The sequence below is a fragment of the Colletotrichum phormii genome (assembly GCF_030913505.1).
Source record: "Colletotrichum phormii strain CBS 102054 chromosome Unknown BDP81scaffold_8, whole genome shotgun sequence".
NCBI lineage: Eukaryota > Fungi > Ascomycota > Sordariomycetes > Glomerellales > Glomerellaceae > Colletotrichum > Colletotrichum phormii.
This window is the reverse complement of record NW_026851450.1, coordinates 1,011,188-1,030,265: the sequence shown is the minus strand read 5'-3', so window position 1 is coordinate 1,030,265 and position 19,078 is coordinate 1,011,188. Positions and strand designations below refer to the sequence as shown.

Here is a 19,078-nt window from a genome sequence, read left to right as displayed (position 1 = left end):
GATGAACCTGTTCCCGGAATCTTCATGAGCGGGAGATGGGGCCTCCTTTTATCGTTTCTCAGCATTGGGCCCAAAGACCATGTCCTCACATTGGCGATACCGGCCATAGCACCTCTACCTAATACCTGCAGTCAGATATCCAAGAGTAGAAAACGAGGGGTAGATTCGTCAGATTGGAAGACAAACAAAGCCACGAGCGTTTGTTTGGTGGCTTTCCTCACCCGTCGATCCCATCCACGCGGAAGTATCGGAGGTATCACAAGAATCTTACACGCAGCGGCCCTGCAACCAGTAGCGTGGCGGGGAAATGGAGGTGATGGTTCGAAGCTCCTACGGGTTGCCCGATTGGGAAACAGGACCTATCACAATCGAGCTGAACGTGTGTGCAAGGGTGTGCAAGTGTGTGTAAGTGCGTGTAAGAGATGACTGCCGCTGGTATAGCCCAAGGTGGATGACCAGGGCTAATCATCCATGACTGAGAAAGGAGTTTTAAAAAAGAAAGTCACGAGGAAACTAAACTCTTGTGCTGATATCATTCTTATCATTGAACACCAACATCGGGGTTGACACGCGTTCTATTGAGTGCTGTTGTATAATCGTCAACGAATGCGTTTTCAAGATGTATCACATTGAAAGAAAGCCGACCATTATGTCCCAGAACCAATAGCCTCAGTCTATATCGAAGGCGTTGCAACAAGCTTCGGGCACCGACAGTCTATGAATACGAGTGCTGGATTAGCTCAAGTGGAGGAAGGGTAACGCTGCAGAGAGGCCGATCCGGAGATACCCGCAAGCCCCGCTCCTCCGCCCGGCCTCCGGTGCCCCGCTCGCATTTGTCAGTACGACCGAACCAATCGCCTCCGACGCCTTTCCTTCGCTCGTATTCACCTCCGGGTCTGTGGTGCCGGGCCGGGGTGCCAAAGTCCATCCTGCTGCCAACAGCTCTAAGCATCGTCATTTTTACCGTACAATCGCCTTTATCAAGACGAGGACGGGAATACTCGGTAACTCCGATGTTCGATGCAGAATGAGTAGCGGGATCTGAAGAGGCAGTAAACATGGAGTCTGACAAAGATTATCTTGATGTTGTTGGGGTATTGTGGCGTTCGGATTCAATTGACGAGGATCAGTGAGCATGCATTAGAGAGCGGCATCATTTCTGGAGCACCAAAGTCAACGCCCTGCCTTACTCGGATACCATTGGGCCTCTAAATCATGGCAGTTTATTTGTCAGGTGCGGACTTATACACCGTAAAGAAATTGTGAGTGAGGAAACGAGTAAGTGACGACGAAAGATGGGAAAACATCCGCCTTGTAGTTGACTCAGTAGTGTGGAGAGTCTATTTTCGAAGAGTTGTTCAAGCATGACATATTAATACCGGGGAGCTGTTCACTCTCAAGATGCACAACTGTGAATACCCTTCCTTCACTGCATTTCTTGAAGCTTCATCCTTCTCAATCAACCTGGAAGGTAGGCTGCGTTACGTAAGGTACCTCCCTCACCTTGAGAACTCAAATGACACCATTGTCGCCCAGATTGCGTAGACACAACAACATCGTGACTTACCTAAGCAACTTACCTAAGCACAAATCGAATGACCTGCTAGAAATGGCCAAGCTCTGCCCCGTGCCCCCCTCCTCGCCGGCCCCATGGCAACGGATCCAGTACTGTGCGATACCTAAGGGACGTACCGAGGCGATAAGATAAGAACCCCAGATAGGCCGGCCCGTATCGGCGTAGACTCATTCGCCGGAGCCAATCGAAGCTTCCGGCGGGTCGCAGATCCGCTCGGTTCCAGCTGCCCCGTGCCTCGTTCCTGCGCCTGCCGCCTGCCCTCTTGGATGTTGTGCCTTGTGACCGACTCGGACGGGAAGCTCCAGCTGAGGTGTCTTTTAACGGCCAACCTCTACGATTCCCACTCCGCCTCTTTCTACCTTGTGTATCTGACCTTGACACCCCTACCCTCTGCAACGTCTACCATACATCCCCACGGCATCGCGCAACCTCCTCCACTTCAATCTCCAGCCAGCGCGCATCGCATCGAGGGTCAATGAACCGCTTCCTCGTCAACAACTCAAACACCGCCGTCCAAGCAACACATCCCCTCGACGCTTCGCCCGCCATGACTAAACACACCCCCGACTCCCTTCGCTCCCGCGTTTCCTCCCTCTCCCTCCGTCTTCAAGCAATGGAGCACGCCGAAGCTCTCTCGCGCTCTCCATCCCCCGCGCCGCCCTCCTCCATGTCCGCCTCCACCACCACCGCCGCTGCCACCGGCCCGGCCTCGAAGCCCTTCCTCCTTGCCGACATGAACGGTCGCCCAGCCTCCCAGAACCCCGTCTGCGAGTCCTGCTGGAACACTCTCCGCTACAGCGAGGTCCGCCAGACCGTTCGCGCCGCCACCCCGGCTGCCTGCAAGCTCTGCGCCGTCGCGGCCAGTAAACCAGAGGCCTACACCCAGCCCTTTGTCGACTTCCTCTCCGAGAACCCCACAATCTTCCACGCCGTCAACTACTTCAAGGACAAGCTCGCCGCCGCGGGCTACACCGAGCTCCCTGCCCGCGAAAGCTGGGCCTCCAAGCTTCAGCCGGGAGGCAAATACTGGACCACCCGCAACGGTTCCGCCCTTATCGCCTTCTCCGTCGGGGAGTCCTACAAGCCCGGTAACGGTGTCGCCATGGTCGCCGGCCACATTGACGCCCTCACCGCCAAGCTTAAGCCCGTCAGCTCCAAGCCCACCCGCGCCGGATACCACCAGCTCGGCGTCGCTCCCTACGCTGGCGCCCTTAACCAGACCTGGTGGGACCGCGACCTCTCCATCGGCGGCCGTGTCATCGTCCGCGATCCCGAGACCAACAAGACGTCCACCAAGCTTGTCCGCCTCGACTGGCCCATCGCCCGCATCCCCACCCTCGCACCCCACTTCGGCGTCGGCATGATGGGCCAAAACAACCCAGAGACCCAGGCCGTGCCCATCATCGGCCTCGACTCCTCCGACCCGGACGCCGCCTCCGCCACCCCCGTCGAGCCCCTCGGCCCCAAGGGCGCCTTCGTCAACACCCAGCCCCCCAAGCTCGTCAAGCTCGTCTCCAAGGAGCTCGGTCTCGCCTCCCCCACCGAGATCGTGAACTGGGAACTGGAGCTCTACGACTCCCAGCCTGCGCAGACGGGTGGCCTCGACCGCGAATTCATCTTTGGCGGCCGCATCGACGACAAGCTCTGCTCCTGGGCCGCCCTCACCGCCCTCCTCGCCGCGGACTCGGACCCCAAGGATGGCACAATCAAGCTCGTGGCCCTGTTTGACGACGAGGAAATCGGATCGCTCCTCCGCCAGGGCGCGCGAGGCAACTTCCTCCCCCTTACAATCGAGCGCGCTGTCGAGGCTCTGAGCGGCCACGCCGACGTCGCTTTCGGCACAGACGTCCTCTGCCAGACGTTCGCCTCCTCCTTCCTGTTGTCCGCGGACGTGACCCACGCCGGAAACCCCAACTTCCTGGGCCTGTACCTGGACGAACACATCCCCAAGCTCAATGTCGGTATTGCCATCTGCGGCGACAGCAACGGCCACATGACCACCGATGCCGTCTCCACCGCCATCCTCCAGCGCGTCGGCGAGCTGAGCGGGTGCGCGACGCAGACGTTCCAGATCCGGAACGATACTCGCAGCGGCGGTACCGTGGGACCCATGCTCAGCGCCGCCATGGGTGTTCGGGCTGCGGATGCGGGACTGCCGCAGTTGAGTATGCACTCCATCCGCGCCACGACGGGGGCGCTGGACCCTGGTTTGGGCGTCAAGTTCTTCAAGGGGTTCTTGGATCACTTTGAGAAGGTTGATGCGGAGTGGCAGTAGCTTGTGGATTCTATGCCGTAGTTATACCAAGATGTCAGAGGTGAACGTATATAAGTACTCTAGATATTTAGTAGGCAAGGAGTGTCAGTGAGGTTGTTCAAGCTCAAGCGTGGCGTACTGTGTGGGTGTCAACGAGGGGAGCACGAAGTAACGATTGCTTGTAGATTTATATGTACCAGCACAAATTAGACGCATCATTTTGGATACGTTCCAAGTCAAAGATATACGCAGCAACCTCCCATAAACTCTTCTCGAGTGTTATGACAGAATGCCAATGCAAAAGTAATAATGCTCCAAAATTCTACTCATCAAGGTAGTCCGTACGCCGAGACTCTACACCATCTCCTAATTATGATGAATCGACCTTCCTCCACGATCACGCACAAGACTATTCACCTGTCGAATCTCCATCGAATCCGCCTCCGACCCTCCGGACCTCACACCCTCCTCATCATCAGAAGCAGACCCCTCATCGTCATCATCGCTCGCCATCCCGCCCGCCTCTTCAAGCTGCTCCGTCTCCGCGTCAACAGGCTTCCTCCTCTTTTCAAAGTCCTGCCTGTGCGCCTCGGCGATAATCTTGGAGAAGCTGCGCTGGATGGGCGTGATGCCGGACATGACTCTCTGCCGCAGCGTTCCGGATTCCTCGGCGCGGGGGTCGGACGCCGGTCTGGCGGTCGTCTTTGCCGATGCAGCGCCAGCGGAAGCAGAGACCCCAAGAGGCACAGCGGCCTCGCTCGTCGTCTCCGGGATCTTTCCGTCCTTGCCGTCGTCTTCCTCGATTGAAGACCGCGGCGCGACGAGGGGTTCGATGCGATACGGTAGGGGAACGTCGCGGGAGGCTTTGTATTGTGCGACGTTGGCGCAGTGTTCGTTTTCGACGCGGAAGAGAGTCCACATGCCGCGGCGAGAGACTTCTGCCAGGGCGACGAGGAAGGAGACAATGGTGGAGTGTTGTGTGTCGTGGGTGAAGATTGCGTAAAAGATCCAGGCGAAGCGGAGGATGGGGTCGATGACCATGATGAAGTAGTAGGGCCAGCGCTTTTTTAACGCTGTTATGTCGCGGAGGAGCCAGTGCCGGGATTGGGGTTGGAGGAGGGAGAAGTCCATGAAGAGGTCCCAGATTGCTGGGGTTGGTTAGCATACATGATACGAGTGTTGATGGGGGGTAAGGAGGGAGGCAAGGGGGGTCTTACAGGTGTAGATTGCGTTGATGGAGGAAAAGGTGATGAACATGGCGAGGTGGCCGTGGGTGTTGTTGATGCGGTACACGGAGAGGGAGACGGCGGCCATGATGGACATTGTGTATTTGCCGCCATTGACGAGGTGAGGGAAGATGTTCCTGGTGTCTTTGTAACGGCGCAGACATTGTAGGAAACGCCAGATGGGAGGTAGGGCGCCTAGGAAACCGAGCAGTCGGGAGTGGCTAGAGTTGCACTGGGCTGGGTTCTCCCATGCGTTGGCGTAGATACAGAAGAACAGTTCGACGTTCTGAACGTGGTCAGTTGAGGATATGTGACGGAGGGGCATACTGATGACCACTTACACACATGGCGTACGTCAGGGAACAATAGATATCGCCGAGGAAGAAGTCTCGAAACTCGACTGGATACAGACCGGCCAGCAACAGGCGCCACTATTTGTATGGTCAGATCGAATTACCAGCAGAGGCGGGAGATGAACAACTTACATGAGCGTACGCGAACCACCTTCGACTCCTTGCCATGAAAATGGGCGCCGGGAGGAAGATGATGAAGACCGAGATGGCAATCAGGACCACGGGGTAGTATTCGTACACCTCGTTCGTCCCGTACTCGCTAAAGTTGAGCCATATGAATACTCCAAAGATGAAGGTGAACAAGCTAGGAAACTCGGCCAGCTGCCGCCAGTCGAGATTATGCCGGGTATCGAATTCGAAAATAAAGGGGTAGTTGATCTTGTTCCGCGTCCAGATGGCACAGTTGAGGCAGAACATGCAGAACAGGAGCAGCATCAGGAAATATCCTCCATAGATCTGCAAGAGGTAGCTCGTGCGTGACCGTACCTCGGGATCCTCATCAAAGAGCAGCTGGCCGCCAAAGACTGCACCCTGAATGGCGAAAACCAGTCCAGTGCCGAGGAGGATTCCGCAGCGGAAAGCACTTCCAGACTCGTCTCCTGGTCTGCGACTCAGACTTCGCAGCTTGCCGGCCGCGAGCTTGTGATTGCCACGCTCAAAGTACCGAGCGTATAGGTCCTCCACCGCCTTGATGTGGCCGTCTACCGCGTCACTATTGACGAACCAAGACTTGCTGACCTTTTCATTCATGTAGCGGTATTGGGGTCGCGCGTTGACGGCCTTGTCGTACTTTTTGTTCAGCTTGCGGAACGCAGTCCGGTTCAGAAGAGCGTAGGACTTGAGCAATTCGAGCCCGCGGTAGAATTCCTGAAGCGCGAGCTTGAGCTTGCGTTTGGCGGTCCGGTACGGGACGTCGTGTTCGTGGGGTCGTCGGGTGTAGTCCCGTCCCGCGTCACCGCCTTCTGGACGCATGACTGGGGTCTGGGCCATTTTCGATAGAGCTTTGGAGTTTGGTCCCGGGCGGAAGATCTTGGACTTGACAGGATCGATCCAGCCAAAGGGGCCTTTCTGGGGGCCGTCCGAGTCGCCGTGTCCGCCGTTCAAGAAGTCGATTTCTGCCTGTTGCTTCTGGACATGGAGTTCTTGGGTCCGCCGGTTCCTCATCTCGTGCAGTTGGTCCTTAAGCAAAGAGAGTCGTTCTCCGGCCTGGTCCTCCTTCAACTTGTAGAATGCCTCCACCTTTTCCAGCTCAGAGTCGAGGAAGTCAAAGAATTCCTTTTCCTTTTGCCGGACCAGGTCAATAGCCAGCCCCTGGAGGCCGTACTCTGGGTTTGTTCCTGATCGGTTCAACGGCGACGCGTTCGAAAACAGGCGCCGAAGACCACCCCTTGGAGAAGCATTGTATCCAGATCCGATTGTCGCAGAGTGAGGGAGTCGGACCGATGAAGGCGTGTTCTCGTGTTCGGTCGGGGGCGGGCCAGAAGAGCGAGGCGGATCGTCAATCATGGACGCGCTCCTTTGCAGAGCCTGGCGAGTCGGCTGGGCGTCTTGGGTAGGATCCGGCTGCTGTGGGCTTGCATCGCTCTGGTGAGACGGCACGCGCATTGCCGGCCCGGGCAGCTCAAAGGTGGCCTTGCGGCCCAACGGGGCTCCGGTCTCATGATTCGGCGGCGTATGGACGAAGCTTCCGTATTGTAGATCGCTCGAACCGTTGTTCAACCCCTGACGCTCGTTGCTGGCGGATGCGGGAATCGCTCGTGCTGTCGTCGCGGGATTTTGCCGTGCTGAGCCGACCGGAGCCGGGCTGTGGCGGAGCGAGGTCCGCTCGTCGGGGTTTCCGTTTCTCGAGTGTCCATGTTTCTGGTTGTTGAAGGGCGAATGGCTATAGAAGAAGTTGGCGGCGGTGCGGTTCTCGCTCTTGCTGGAGTTGTTTTGAGGGCTGCCGTTGGCGCGATTGATGGCGCGGGAGACTGCCTTGACGTATTTCTTGCCGGCCTTGTAATTGAGGTACTTGATGCGCCATTCTGTGCGAGACTATCGTCAGTAAGTGAAGGAGATCGAGGAGAACAGCAAGCCACTCGAAAAGAGACAATAGCTTTTGATTTGTCTCGAGAGCGGCGCGCACCTGGTACGAGGTCTTGCTCGAGCTCCTTTGCAAACTTCATGACGTAGTGGCGCCCGTTGCGCAGCGCGGCCTAAGGTACTGGAAACAGCGTTTACCAAGCGAATGGAAGAGGCAACGCCATGTAAACCTTATGAGGTGTATTGAAGTATGGGCATGTAGGATCTGTGTGTATTCTAGGGTATCGTCGAGGTATCCCAATGAGTCGAGTCGCACCGCCTCGTTCTTAGGTTGGCCCTTGTTTTTGTCGACGGGGGATGGGAATTTGGGCGTTTTGTTTTAGGCTTGTTTTTTCTTCGAGGTGCGCGCTTGGTCGGAGCGTTCGCCTTCTTTCCACAGCCCACAGGGCAGCCAAGCTTTCTATGCTTTGCTTTGCTTTCAGTGCTTGCAGCTGCCAGCGTCCCCCGCCTTTTCTTTCGTCTGGTGTTCCAACTTCCCCCTGATGTCTTATCGTTATCTGATTCCGCGAGTCAGTCCTAAATCGGTTGACGACAACCATTGTCGCCAATCGCAGTGCAGTGTTACAGCACGTCTTCGCTGTGACTGCCGATACCCGGCGCTGGAGGTCGCTGTATCCCAGGCCTGGGCGTTACCTAATGGTACCTTATCACCCTCGCGTAAGGCGACGGGAAGGCAAACTCAATTGACTCTGCCCAAAAACGGTGAAGCTTATGTCAGCTCGGAAAATGCGCCCCCCGAATGGTACAAAGTACTTGGGAAGCTGCAACTTTCTTTTCCTCGCTGCATCTTGTGATCCCTTCATCTTGACGTTTGACCACCCCTCTTAATCTCCTTGAGGGTGCCATCTTGTTGAGCTCCAAGGCTATAAAACCCAGCAATGTATGGTATCTCGAGCTTCTCGATTTCAAGTCATTCAACAAGACCACCCTGCACTCGCGAACCGTCTCATCCATAACATCATGCTGAGACCTCGGAACAGAGTTCAAGGGTTCATCCGACCTCAACATTGCATTTCTCAGGGTCCTAAATTGTCACGCTACCATCGCCATCTGTCACTGTCACCCCCTAGTCACATCTTGGCTTAATCTGGCTCGGCATAGACGGCCTGCTGATATGTGACTTGTGCCGCAAACCATTCGACCAACCAACCAGCAGACAAGGGCCTGCCTGCATACATGATGCATCCATGACCAAGTCACGCCAGCAATGTCCCAGACGCTCTGGCCCCGGAGACATTGCCTGAATGGCCTCATGTGAGTCCACAGCTGCGTCAAGCTGCCCATTCGTCACCAACGGACTTTCTTCTGCAAAGACAAAGGATGGACATGTGTACGACGGGGAGACGGCGACGAGCTTCCGCCCATGAGCCTTCTCAACCGCCGCCTTGAGTCAACGATCCATGCAGTCTTCATGATACAACACCGTCAGCCGCCTGAACAAGGGCAGGCTAACCAAAAACCGAGACTTGGCCCTTTCAAATATGCAAAGTTCCGACAAGCACTCAATACGGCCTGTTCATCGCCAGCTTACAGCAAACCAATGTACGGGTCGTTGGGCCGTCTCGACCCGTTCGATCCTCTGGCGCTTTCTGCCCCCAGTGGTCTCCAGTGCTCCACGAATGGCGACGCGGCCGGGCGGAGCTGTCGTCAAGGATAACTGTCGATGCCCTGCACTTCACTACATCGGGCAGCCCGTCGACCGGGCGGCCCTCCCCCCGTTCCCCGGGGACAAACACACAAGGCAGCCTAACAAGAGCCTAGGGGGCCAAGATCATGGAGGCTCGAGAAGGTGTCCGCCTTATCGAATGGTCCACACGATGCGATTACGTGGAGAGAACATGGAGGCAGTCCAGTGAGGAGAAAAGAACGCCGTCGACGGGAGGCGGGCCAATAGTCGATTGTCTCCCACACCTTCAAGGTCGCCATGGGCAGGGCCGAGCCTTTCAACGGTGTTGCGGCGGCTCCTCATCAACTACCTTAGTGTATCGAAGCATTCGCACATCCACCCGTGTCACGAAATAGGAATAGCATCAACACTTTATAGTTAGCCTATTACGTGCATTATTACCTAATTCTCTTATTTATTTATATATAATATCTTTTTTACTCGATTTTATTTAAGTTAATATAGTTAAGCTATTTTTTTAACTATATTTTATATAACTTAGTTATTAATTATTATATAACTAACTAACGTATTGTAGCTTATAATAATTACAAGGCCAGCTTTTTGTTACGAGCTGGACAAGGCAACCAACTGTGGCACAAAGCAAAAGCTTCGATAATGATGACTCCGGTCATCATTGTCCCTTGTTCTGCATATATAGCTACGCGCCCACAGTGACAAGTTGCGGCGGGCGTAACACTTTTATCTAAAACTTTTTATTATAAATAGTTAGTTACAGTAAAATAATAAATACTTTTAAACCTATATTTAACAATATTAAATTTATTAGCTAGTTGTAGTAACTATTTCCTTTGCTCGATTTTATTTAGGTTAATTGTTACGACCCAACATGAAGACCAGGGCGTGCCCCGCTGACGCCTAGCGGCTACGGCGCATCATATATGCAGGACGGGACGGAACATTGGGGAAACCCCAGGAACGGAAGAACTATGGTATAAGTCACGTGATGATAAGAGATATGATAAGGGATAAGGATATGTTGGATATGCGACATATCCAACCGAGTCAAGGATATGTTGGATATTCGGCATATCCAACATATCCAGACAAAGGGGACTGTTCAGCACTGTTCAGTTAGGATCGGACTTGTATATAAGGATGGACTCGAGCTGGGCTCTAGGACAGACTTTCCATAGCTTCTTCAGCAATTAACTTCGTATCAGGATTAACATCCGCTTTCAGCTACTACCTTGACAAGACTACGATTGATCACCGAAGCCTTACCTACCCTTACGATTGACAGACATAGCTTCCCTGAAGCTATCCCCGACTACGATTACTGTTACCAGTTCCGCAGCCTCAACTTCTGCAAACTACCCCTACGACTAGCTGGCCGTAACATTAATATAAGCTACTTTTATTATACTTTATAACTCATGCCTATTGCTACGTGCCATAACTCGTAAGAACCCGTGTGTGCCAACGGCGAGGTGGCAATGATAGCTTGACGCCATGCAGCCTGCACATGCACTGGGCGTGATCTCCCTAGAGATATTGGCTTCCAAGTTGCAGCTGCACGCAAGACCGTTCTCCCTTTGAACCCGCTTAGATTCAGGAATGTCGAGGGCAGGAAAAGTGCTTTTCTTCTATCCTTGAGACACTCACACACGATCGTGTCATGCTCACGAGGCGCGGGACCACACAGGCCGAAATAAGACATATCTTGCCTATTCCAACGCCTCATTCCTGGGCGAGATTATCACATTCACCGGCGAGTGTTACCACCCACGCGGTGGCAATAAATGATGGCCGCTTTTTTGGTGTAGGGGAAGTCTAAAACCCGGCCATCATATCTTACCACCGCGTGCCACCTTAGTCGATTTTTGACAGTCCCGGCCATTTTTTGAGCTGTGAAGATAGCAGCAAAGACGCAGCCGTCTCGTTGCTCAATGTTTCGACAGAATAAGCCACGGGTTACCTTGCCTATAAGTGGGCGCGATTTGTGGGCGTGAGGGGTGTACGGGTTCGTCCCCGACTTCCCGGTGATCACCATGAATTCACAAGTTGACCAAGTCGACGAGGACTCGAAGGCTGAAGCGAACACAACCGATGATCTTTGTCTCACCGCGGGAAGCGATCCGCAATGATTCCCGCGCCAACTCGCCCCCTTTCGTCAGCAAGATATGCGATCCCATCGCTATGACAGCACCTGCAGCGAGATGGCAGCTGCACGGTCTCGATGTGCCCTATGTGCCTATGCCATTATGGAAACGAGTGCGCGGCAGACGGCGGATTAGGTTGGGCTGGTTGGTTCGTTGGTTGTAACCTTTTTTGTGCTTTTCTCTGTTGGTACTTGGGTCTTTGGAGACGAATTCCCCAATATGGGACAAGATGGGCCCCCATGTGCCGTATTATCGCATACGCTGCACTCACTCAGCCCAACCCCAACTCAAGGGAGGGCCGGTAACACGAAGAGGGTGGGCTCTTTCTTTGAACGCGGCCTGGGAAAGTTTTGCTTATCCTTGCTTTTCATGGACGAAGCGGCGCATCTTTCTTTACAGAGGGGAAGATGAGCAAGCAGGCGGGCGTGCCATGGTCCATGGGTGATGTGCAAGCCGTGTTTGTTCCTTTTCCCTCTCCACAACCCCCCCTGGTAAGTTTGCTTGGATTCTCAGAACTGCAACTCTGGTTGGACGAGAATGAGAGCTTCTTTACCAAGTTACCGGGACGGTTGAACATCCCACAGCCTTAAATGGTTGCATACGGCTTGCCTCGAGGGCGAAAGTAACTATCTGAGACACTACGAAGCAAACAACTCATCTATATCAGGCCTGGCTTCCCTCTTCAACCCCCCTCCGGAGGGACCCTTGCCTTGCCTGTCCTGTTCTTGTGTCTCTTTTCACCTCCTTATTGATGATCAAGGCCCTTTAAAGAAGGACAACCTTCTGAGTTCTCTCGATCGCTCGGCTCCACACTATACGGTAGACAACCAGCATGGCGCTCGAAAACAGGGTTACGAATCTCGACGATATTATGACTCCGCCGAGTCTGTTATTGCATAGAGCCTCTAAGAAGTGCTTGCGGGTTCTCAGAAAAGCTTCAGTGAGGGAAAAGTCACGGCCTGATGACAAGTCAAGCATCAGTGGAAGATCGTTGGCCAGCAGGTCATCGTTCAGGTCATCTTTCTCAACGTCATCTCTGTTCACGACAAAAACGGCGGAGCAGGATTACATGGCTTTGGACCAGCCTATCGCAGAGGAGCCTATCAAAGAAGAAGTCAGCAGCAGTGATGGTAACGCCATGAAGGAAGGACCCGTCGACGAAGAGTTCACGCAACAAGCCAGTCAGAGAGCGCCGAGAAAAGAGCATCACCAGGGCCAGTCGACCTACTTTCGGCAGCTGCCTCCCGAGATCCGGAATCAGATTTACAGGCATTTCTGGGTCTCGGCCGGAGTCGAACGACACGCCTTTCTACGGAACAGGAAACTCCTGTTTTCTCCCTGCATTACTGACCACAAGGCGCCTGACGAGCGGCAGATTGGAGTTGCCAAAGACTTTGAAAAGTCTTCTTCTACCGCGGAGGTCCAGCCTCACCCGAAATGGTTCAAGAGGATGACTTCCCCATGGTGTAACCACTGGAAGTGCGAAAGGTTATGGGAGGATATCAGAGACGGACGTGAGGTAGACGGGAACAAGACACAAGCTTACATGTCTCTTCTCCTGTCGTGTAAGAGGATGTAAGCCACCTCCCTCTCCCTGCTCCAACGAGCACCTCTTTCTAACCATGCACACCCCATCAGATACAACGAAAGCATAGAATCCTTCAGAGAAGCCAAAACCCTAACAATAACCGACGGCCAAACCCTCCACCGCATCCTCCGCTGGCCCCGCCCCAAATACCTCCACCAAGCTCGCCGCCTCAACATCTCCCTCCGCCACGACAGTGGCAACTTCCTCTACCTCAACGGCGCCTCCATGTGGCACATACTCTCCGAGCAGGACTCGTGCGTCGCCGAGAGCATCTACCTCTGGCTCGACGCCGAGTGTCCCGTCACGCGCCGCCTGCTGCCCGAGTTCCGCGAGCTGTTCAACTGCGTGCCGGCCTCCGTCGCCGCGCGGCTGACGGTTGATTTCCCCTGCGACGCCGAGGACGGGTTCTGGGCGTGGGAGGACGGGACGGAGATTGAGGCGCAGGAGGGGGGCGGGGGCAAGGTGAAGAGGTTGGGGCCGCTGGTGCCTGAGTTTCGGGTTGTTGCGAGGGGGAGGCAGAGGTTTAATGAGACTTCAGCGGGGTATGTTAGTTGTGTTGATCGGGGGAGGCCGAGGAGGAGGATTTTGAGGGCGAGTAATCCGTTTGAGGATATTCTGCTCTATGGGAGAGGGTTCGTTGATGGGTCATACGTCTAGCCGCATAATTCCCCACAAGCTTTGATCGAATTCAATCAAGGTCGCTGTGTTGTGATTTACTATGGATTATACTTCTTCTCGTAAGGTAGGACTGTAACACTGCCCAATGGAAGTGTGTTGAAAACAATTCCAGACTTATTCTTCGGCTGCCGGCGGAACCTCCTCAGTCGTCAACGGCTTCCTCCCGTAGATGGACCAGCTTCACACGTTAGCTTGACATCATTTCAATAGCAGGGAACACTTACATGTTGTAGTAAGCATGGATATTCCTGTCACCAAAGTCCTTCCTTGCCTCCATAGCGAGGATAAAAACCTCTTCCTTCGTCCAGTCCAACGCCCGAGTCAGCGGCGCCATCAGGAAACCCTCCCAATTCGGAGCCAAGTTCTCGTAGTTCCAGATCCCAATCTCCTTATGCTTCTGATCCTTGGGCCAGCCGTTAGTCGGCCACTTGAACCGCTGAATGTGGACGTCTTCGAAGCCGATCTCCTTGAGGACGCTTTCGAAGCGGCTGAATTCCTCAAAGGGGGAGCCGAGCTTGGCGAGCCCCTCGGACCAGAGACGGACGCTCTTCATGAGCGAGGTTTCCTCCGTGAGGGTGCCATCGTCGGAGACGGGGACGGCGTCGATGTCGTTGAGTTCGAGGTAGCCGCCGGGGTTGAGGTTGCTGTGACTGCTTTAGTATTGGTGGTGTTTTGAAGAAGGATGGGGACCTGACTCGAAGCATTTCTTGAGGTATCGCTTCCAGTTGCCGATGCTGCCTGTCATCATTCGACTGTGGATATAATCAAAGGGCTTTGAGAAGGTCCACGGCTCCTCAATATCATCGATTTCGAACTGGACGTTTGGCGGAACACTACAACGGAGGTGTCAGTTCAAAAGAGTCTCTGACGACTCGGGCTATGTTCTCATACAATGCTGGCTGTACAGCCGACAAGTCGACGCCAATGACCTGAGCCAAAGTCAGTCTGTGTAGCCTCTAGCTCACATCATATTTTAATAGTCACCATACCTCGGCCTCGGGGTGTTCATCGCCAAAGTCAATAGCCCATATGCCAGATCCCGTACCAACATCGAGAGTCCTGCCGACTTTTGCGTCTGAATTGTTCGGCGGCGCAGTGCCGAGCCGATCATCAAATGTGCGGATAAAGAGGTTGTGCTGGAGGTCTGATGTAATCGGATCAGTCTCATTTGTCTCAAAGATTGGCGCGTTATGTTGTAGTAATCTATCAGGAGGATGACGTACCGAGGCGATCATTCTCTCTCTCGTCGTTGGGGGCGGCGTACTCTTTCGTAGTCATTAGTATTGGTTGTCATGTCATGCAATGGTTTTAGACTCACTGCCATCCTTATATTTGTGATAGGTTCGCCCGTTCTCGATGCGATACTCTAGAATGGAACTGGTCACGCTCGTCGTAGATGAAGCGATGCTTGACTGTTGAAGCACGTGTGAGTTCATATGAGTATGCCGCTGAGAGCCTGGGACTCGGTGATCAAGGGACGGGCTTTCTTACCTGGGTGACCGACGAGCCGTCGGTATCAGTCTGGAAGAGGGTCAATATTGAACTTTCACAACTTCATGGACCTTTTCCGTGAAATCATACCTCATCTACCGCAAGATGGTCATCGTTGTGGGCCGCCATGGTGTATTATCGATGTCTTAATGACTTGGCGCAGTGAGATCTGGCGATGGCGCTTATCACTTTGTCCGTCGTTGAAGAAGATCGTGGGGTTCCAGCGAGAAAGTGGGCGGAGGTTGCGCTGAAGAAGCAGGAGTGAAAGAGCATCGGATCATTCGGTAACTGGTCATACTTGTATGCCATTTCTACCCCTCTTCTCGCTAAGGTGGACAGGAAAATGCATGTTGGATGTGATCAAATCCCACGGTTGGTTCTGCGTCCCCACCCCTGCAAGTTGGGAGCGTCTGCATGCGACAGTGGGTGGCTATGTGGCGTGAGTCCAACTGTTTGCTCATCGTCGGGTGCGCTTAGTCCAGAGCTTTTCTTCAGGAAATGAAATTACGCCTTTATTTTCCGATCGCCAACTCGAAAGTTTCCTCTAGGTGCTTTTCGTTTGTTCTTGAATTATGTAAATATATCTTGGGCACATATTTTGGCATGTGATCGAGTTCCAACTACCATTGCCCAACACCCTCAGCTAAATCGTCGCGAGTCTTCTAACAGAGCTTACTTTACTCCAGTTTGAAAAGCAGAATACTAGAACAGGAACAGTAACATCTTGAGCGGGAGATACAAGAAGAGAGTCGCTCAAACTTTTCGCCCCCTCTGCCAATCACAGTGCTTTTGGTGTAGGAGTTCAGCAAATCTTCATTGTTTCTCCGAGCTGAGCGTAGATGATAGCACATGATCATGAAGTGGACGTTGAATTGTGGACTTTTCCAGGAGCTTTGACTTCCCAAACCCGTACGTGGGGACAGCCTATAATAGTAGTAGTCCGGACTTGACTTGGAGCTTTTGCAATAACCAAGAGTCAGTGACTTAATGCTGTATTGGAAATACAAGACCCGGACTTGGAACATATAAAACGGGCGCATCAGTTGACTTGAGTTGAGAAGAACTAGCCAAAGTGACACGAAGCTCGACTTGCAATACTATAATAAAGCAGAGGCAAGTTCGTCCATGATCATCGGGTTGCCATGGTAAAAGAACAGAAATATTTAAAGGCTCGAAATTTTCCGTTATCGGTTTGACTATAAAAAGTTGAACTAGTCAAAGGAAAGCTTAAGCATACGGTGGCAAGATAACATGTATTGCTCCTGTAATATTGAACATTGCATCATTTACAACCCATGGAGCAGCACCAAAGGATCTGCTAAATGCCTCGACTTGCCAATTCATGGATAGCGCGAAGCTGGTCCCTAAGCTTCATTTGGAAGCAAATTTCTCCAGTGGCAACGAATGATCCAAATTTCCCCATCCCCTAAATCGAAGCTATTGAGAGAATTCAGGCGTCCCCTCGTGGTTAGTGTGAATGCTATTGATGAACCAGCTTAACTCCGCATTCGGCTTGGCTCCCGAAGTCTTGGCTACTAAGCGAACGATACGAGCACTGCCTTGCGGAGCTCCATCGGCTTTAAACGCCGTCCACACAATTTCGTCGGCCGTCGCCAATGTCAGCATCAGCGAACACGATCGCATGGGCTAACGTAGACTCGGAATCTTGGAATTTCCCGCCCTTACGATTTCCCGCCAATATTGGATCGTCAATTCAAGATCTGTAAAAGACCTGTTGGATAGGTGTACCTGCTGCCAACAGATTTCGCTTCTCTTCCCACGACCACACGGCAGCTTCCAGGGGTTCGACCGCGTCAGAGCGTCTACCTACGGATAAGAGCCGGTGACATATCCGGCACGAAGGTGTCGAGGGGCCTCGGACATGATGGAATTTCTTGCGGAGCGGAAGACGGCGACGAAAGTTTCGAAGAAACCGCATAGGAAATCCAAGCTTGGGTGCCATACTTGCAAGAGGCGTAAGATCAAGGTTCGTCTGATGGCAAACTGCCAATCTGCATGCCATCTCCTCTTTTGGCGATCCCGGGCCCGCCGATGCACCACGACACCCCAGCCATATTTCTGCAATTTGACCCATTCGCGCAACTCCTTCACTACATGTCTGTTCTGCCCGCTAACATTTGCCTCCGAAAGTGTGATGAACTGAAGCCAGCATGTCAAAATTGCGTGCGTCACTTGGTGATGTGCGACTTCCTGCAAAGCCGCTCGACAGCGATATCGTTGCGCAGCATGCATATCACCTTACAAACATCCCTTTACGCCAGAAACGCAGAAGACGCAGCGGCGGCTATGAGACCGGCGGCGGCTATCGACCAAGCCCTCAACTTTGTCGACTTGGAGCTTATCCATAACTTCACTACCTCCGTGTACATGACACTCTCAACAGATAACCTCGTTCGCCAGATGTGGCGAGTCTCTGTAGTGCGCATGGCGCTGAAATGCGAATACGTAATGCGAACCTTGCTCTCCATATCCGCTCTCCATCTGGCCCATCAACGGCCGGAACGCAAAGAGTCACTGGTGGCCAAGGCCTTACTCTATCACCGATCAGCTTCTAGGGAAGCAATGGAGTTGATGAGTACTCTTGACGAACGAAATGCCGAAAACTTGTTCTTGTTTTCGCTTCTCACAATCTTCTTCGGTGAGTGATCCATCCATACCCTCCTTGGTTCGCGAAATACTATCATTGATACTCAATCTCCGTCCTTTCAAGCCCTGTTATCACTCTGGGACTGCGTTTAAGCAACACACTGACTTAAAAAAAAAAAAACTCAGCTCTTGCATCGGGACGTTACCTGAAAGAATCAGTCGTCGTCTGGGAGTCGGCATTTCCGGACTGGACCTTCCTTCTATCCGGAGCTTGTTCTCTCATCAAACTCCTCAACTCCAAGAACTATGAGGGTCCGTTAACTCCTCTATTGACATACGCAAAGGAGCGGTTCTTCACAGCCCGTGACGATTCACGAGCTCGACCAGCCTCCTTGGAAAGTCTGCGAAGACGCGTCAGTGACAGTAATATTGACAAAGACCTGCTGCGCATCCATAATCTGGCAATTGACGAATTGGGGTTCCCTCTTGCCCTTGCTTTGCATGATGGAGGCCGTGGTATGGACATTATGGACATGTTCATCTGGAAGTATTTTGTCTCGGACGAGTTCTTACCTTTGCTTAAAGAACCGAGGGCGAATCAAGCGGCCATTGTTATTTATGCCCATTTCTGCGTCGTGCTGAAGAAATTAGAAAGCCAATGGTGGCTTCAGGGCTGGTCGATTCATCTTATATCACAGGCGTGGGAGTTGCTGGACGAGAGCCACAAGCCGTGGATTCAGTGGCCGATGGAGGAGCTCGGATGGGTGCCTCCAAGCTACTAGTAAACTGTAGGAGATACTATCATGAAACAGCGAATTTGGAAGCCAAAATTTGATAGATACGATCTCTTATCTCCTGCCTCCATTCTCAGTGTTATAATGAATTTGACCTGACGAGAGCTCGTGACGTGCACTCCGCAACTTCCTTCAACCTATTGTGTGTTTAATAGAATCAAACAGACGTCACCACATGCAACTCTAAAACAAAACCTAGTTTTGCTGCTAGCTTTGAGCCACCGTTATATTTGCTAGTTTGAGTAGTTGATTCAATTGACATATTGATTTACTCTCATCTGTGGACTATGGCACAAATGGCTCCATCTCATCAAGGGTTTCCATCTTCCACGCGTAAAAGTAGACCATACTCCAGAATTACCGCATTCTTGAGTTTCTACGCAGATTCCATGGACTTCATTTGTGATTATCAATTGGTCAATACCAAGCCGGGTGGTCAAGGTTTGTGTCACTATGGCAGCATCTTGCAGGCGAGGCGAGGCCTGTATGACGATCTTTGTGCAACGAGAAACGCAACGACTCCTCGGAGCGGCATGACGATAGGTAACGACACACAAATGTACTTCAAGTCGGGAGCGCAAGGCCTATCAAGTGCAGCTCCAGTCTGAGGGCTCCGTATAGTAAACGCCGCAGACTAAGG

The 19,078-nt window shown here is 52.9% G+C and overlaps 4 protein-coding genes across 4 annotated transcripts; 3 read left to right on the top strand and 1 right to left on the bottom strand.

Moving 5' to 3' along the window:
- Positions 1-1,609: 1,609 nt before the first annotated feature.
- BDP81DRAFT_517441 (aminopeptidase I zinc metalloprotease-domain-containing protein) lies at positions 1,610-4,023 on the top strand (the record flags this gene model as incomplete). The annotated part of the gene is made up of 2 exons (XM_060595910.1): positions 1,610-1,665; positions 1,742-4,023. The coding sequence occupies 2 exons, from the start codon at positions 1,610-1,612 to the stop codon at positions 3,849-3,851; spliced, it is 2,166 nt and encodes a 721-aa protein (XP_060446365.1). The 3' UTR covers positions 3,852-4,023.
- An 8,395-nt stretch (positions 4,024-12,418) lies between these two features.
- BDP81DRAFT_317586 (uncharacterized protein) lies at positions 12,419-13,525 on the top strand (the record flags this gene model as incomplete). The annotated part of the gene is made up of 2 exons (XM_060584272.1): positions 12,419-12,828; positions 12,946-13,525. The coding sequence occupies 2 exons, from the start codon at positions 12,419-12,421 to the stop codon at positions 13,523-13,525; spliced, it is 990 nt and encodes a 329-aa protein (XP_060446364.1).
- Positions 13,526-13,660: 135 nt separating this feature from the next.
- BDP81DRAFT_448872 (methyltransferase domain-containing protein) lies at positions 13,661-15,166 on the bottom strand (the record flags this gene model as incomplete). The annotated part of the gene is made up of 9 exons (XM_060592342.1): positions 13,661-13,724; positions 13,771-14,190; positions 14,242-14,379; positions 14,438-14,475; positions 14,536-14,690; positions 14,770-14,811; positions 14,865-14,958; positions 15,038-15,067; positions 15,128-15,166. The coding sequence occupies 9 exons, from the start codon at positions 15,164-15,166 to the stop codon at positions 13,661-13,663; spliced, it is 1,020 nt and encodes a 339-aa protein (XP_060446363.1).
- Positions 15,167-16,922: 1,756 nt separating this feature from the next.
- BDP81DRAFT_448871 (uncharacterized protein) lies at positions 16,923-18,426 on the top strand (the record flags this gene model as incomplete). The annotated part of the gene is made up of 3 exons (XM_060592341.1): positions 16,923-17,024; positions 17,189-17,696; positions 17,831-18,426. 3 exons carry the CDS (start codon positions 16,923-16,925, stop codon positions 18,424-18,426), a joined length of 1,206 nt encoding a protein of 401 aa, XP_060446362.1.
- Positions 18,427-19,078: the final 652 nt, after the last annotated feature.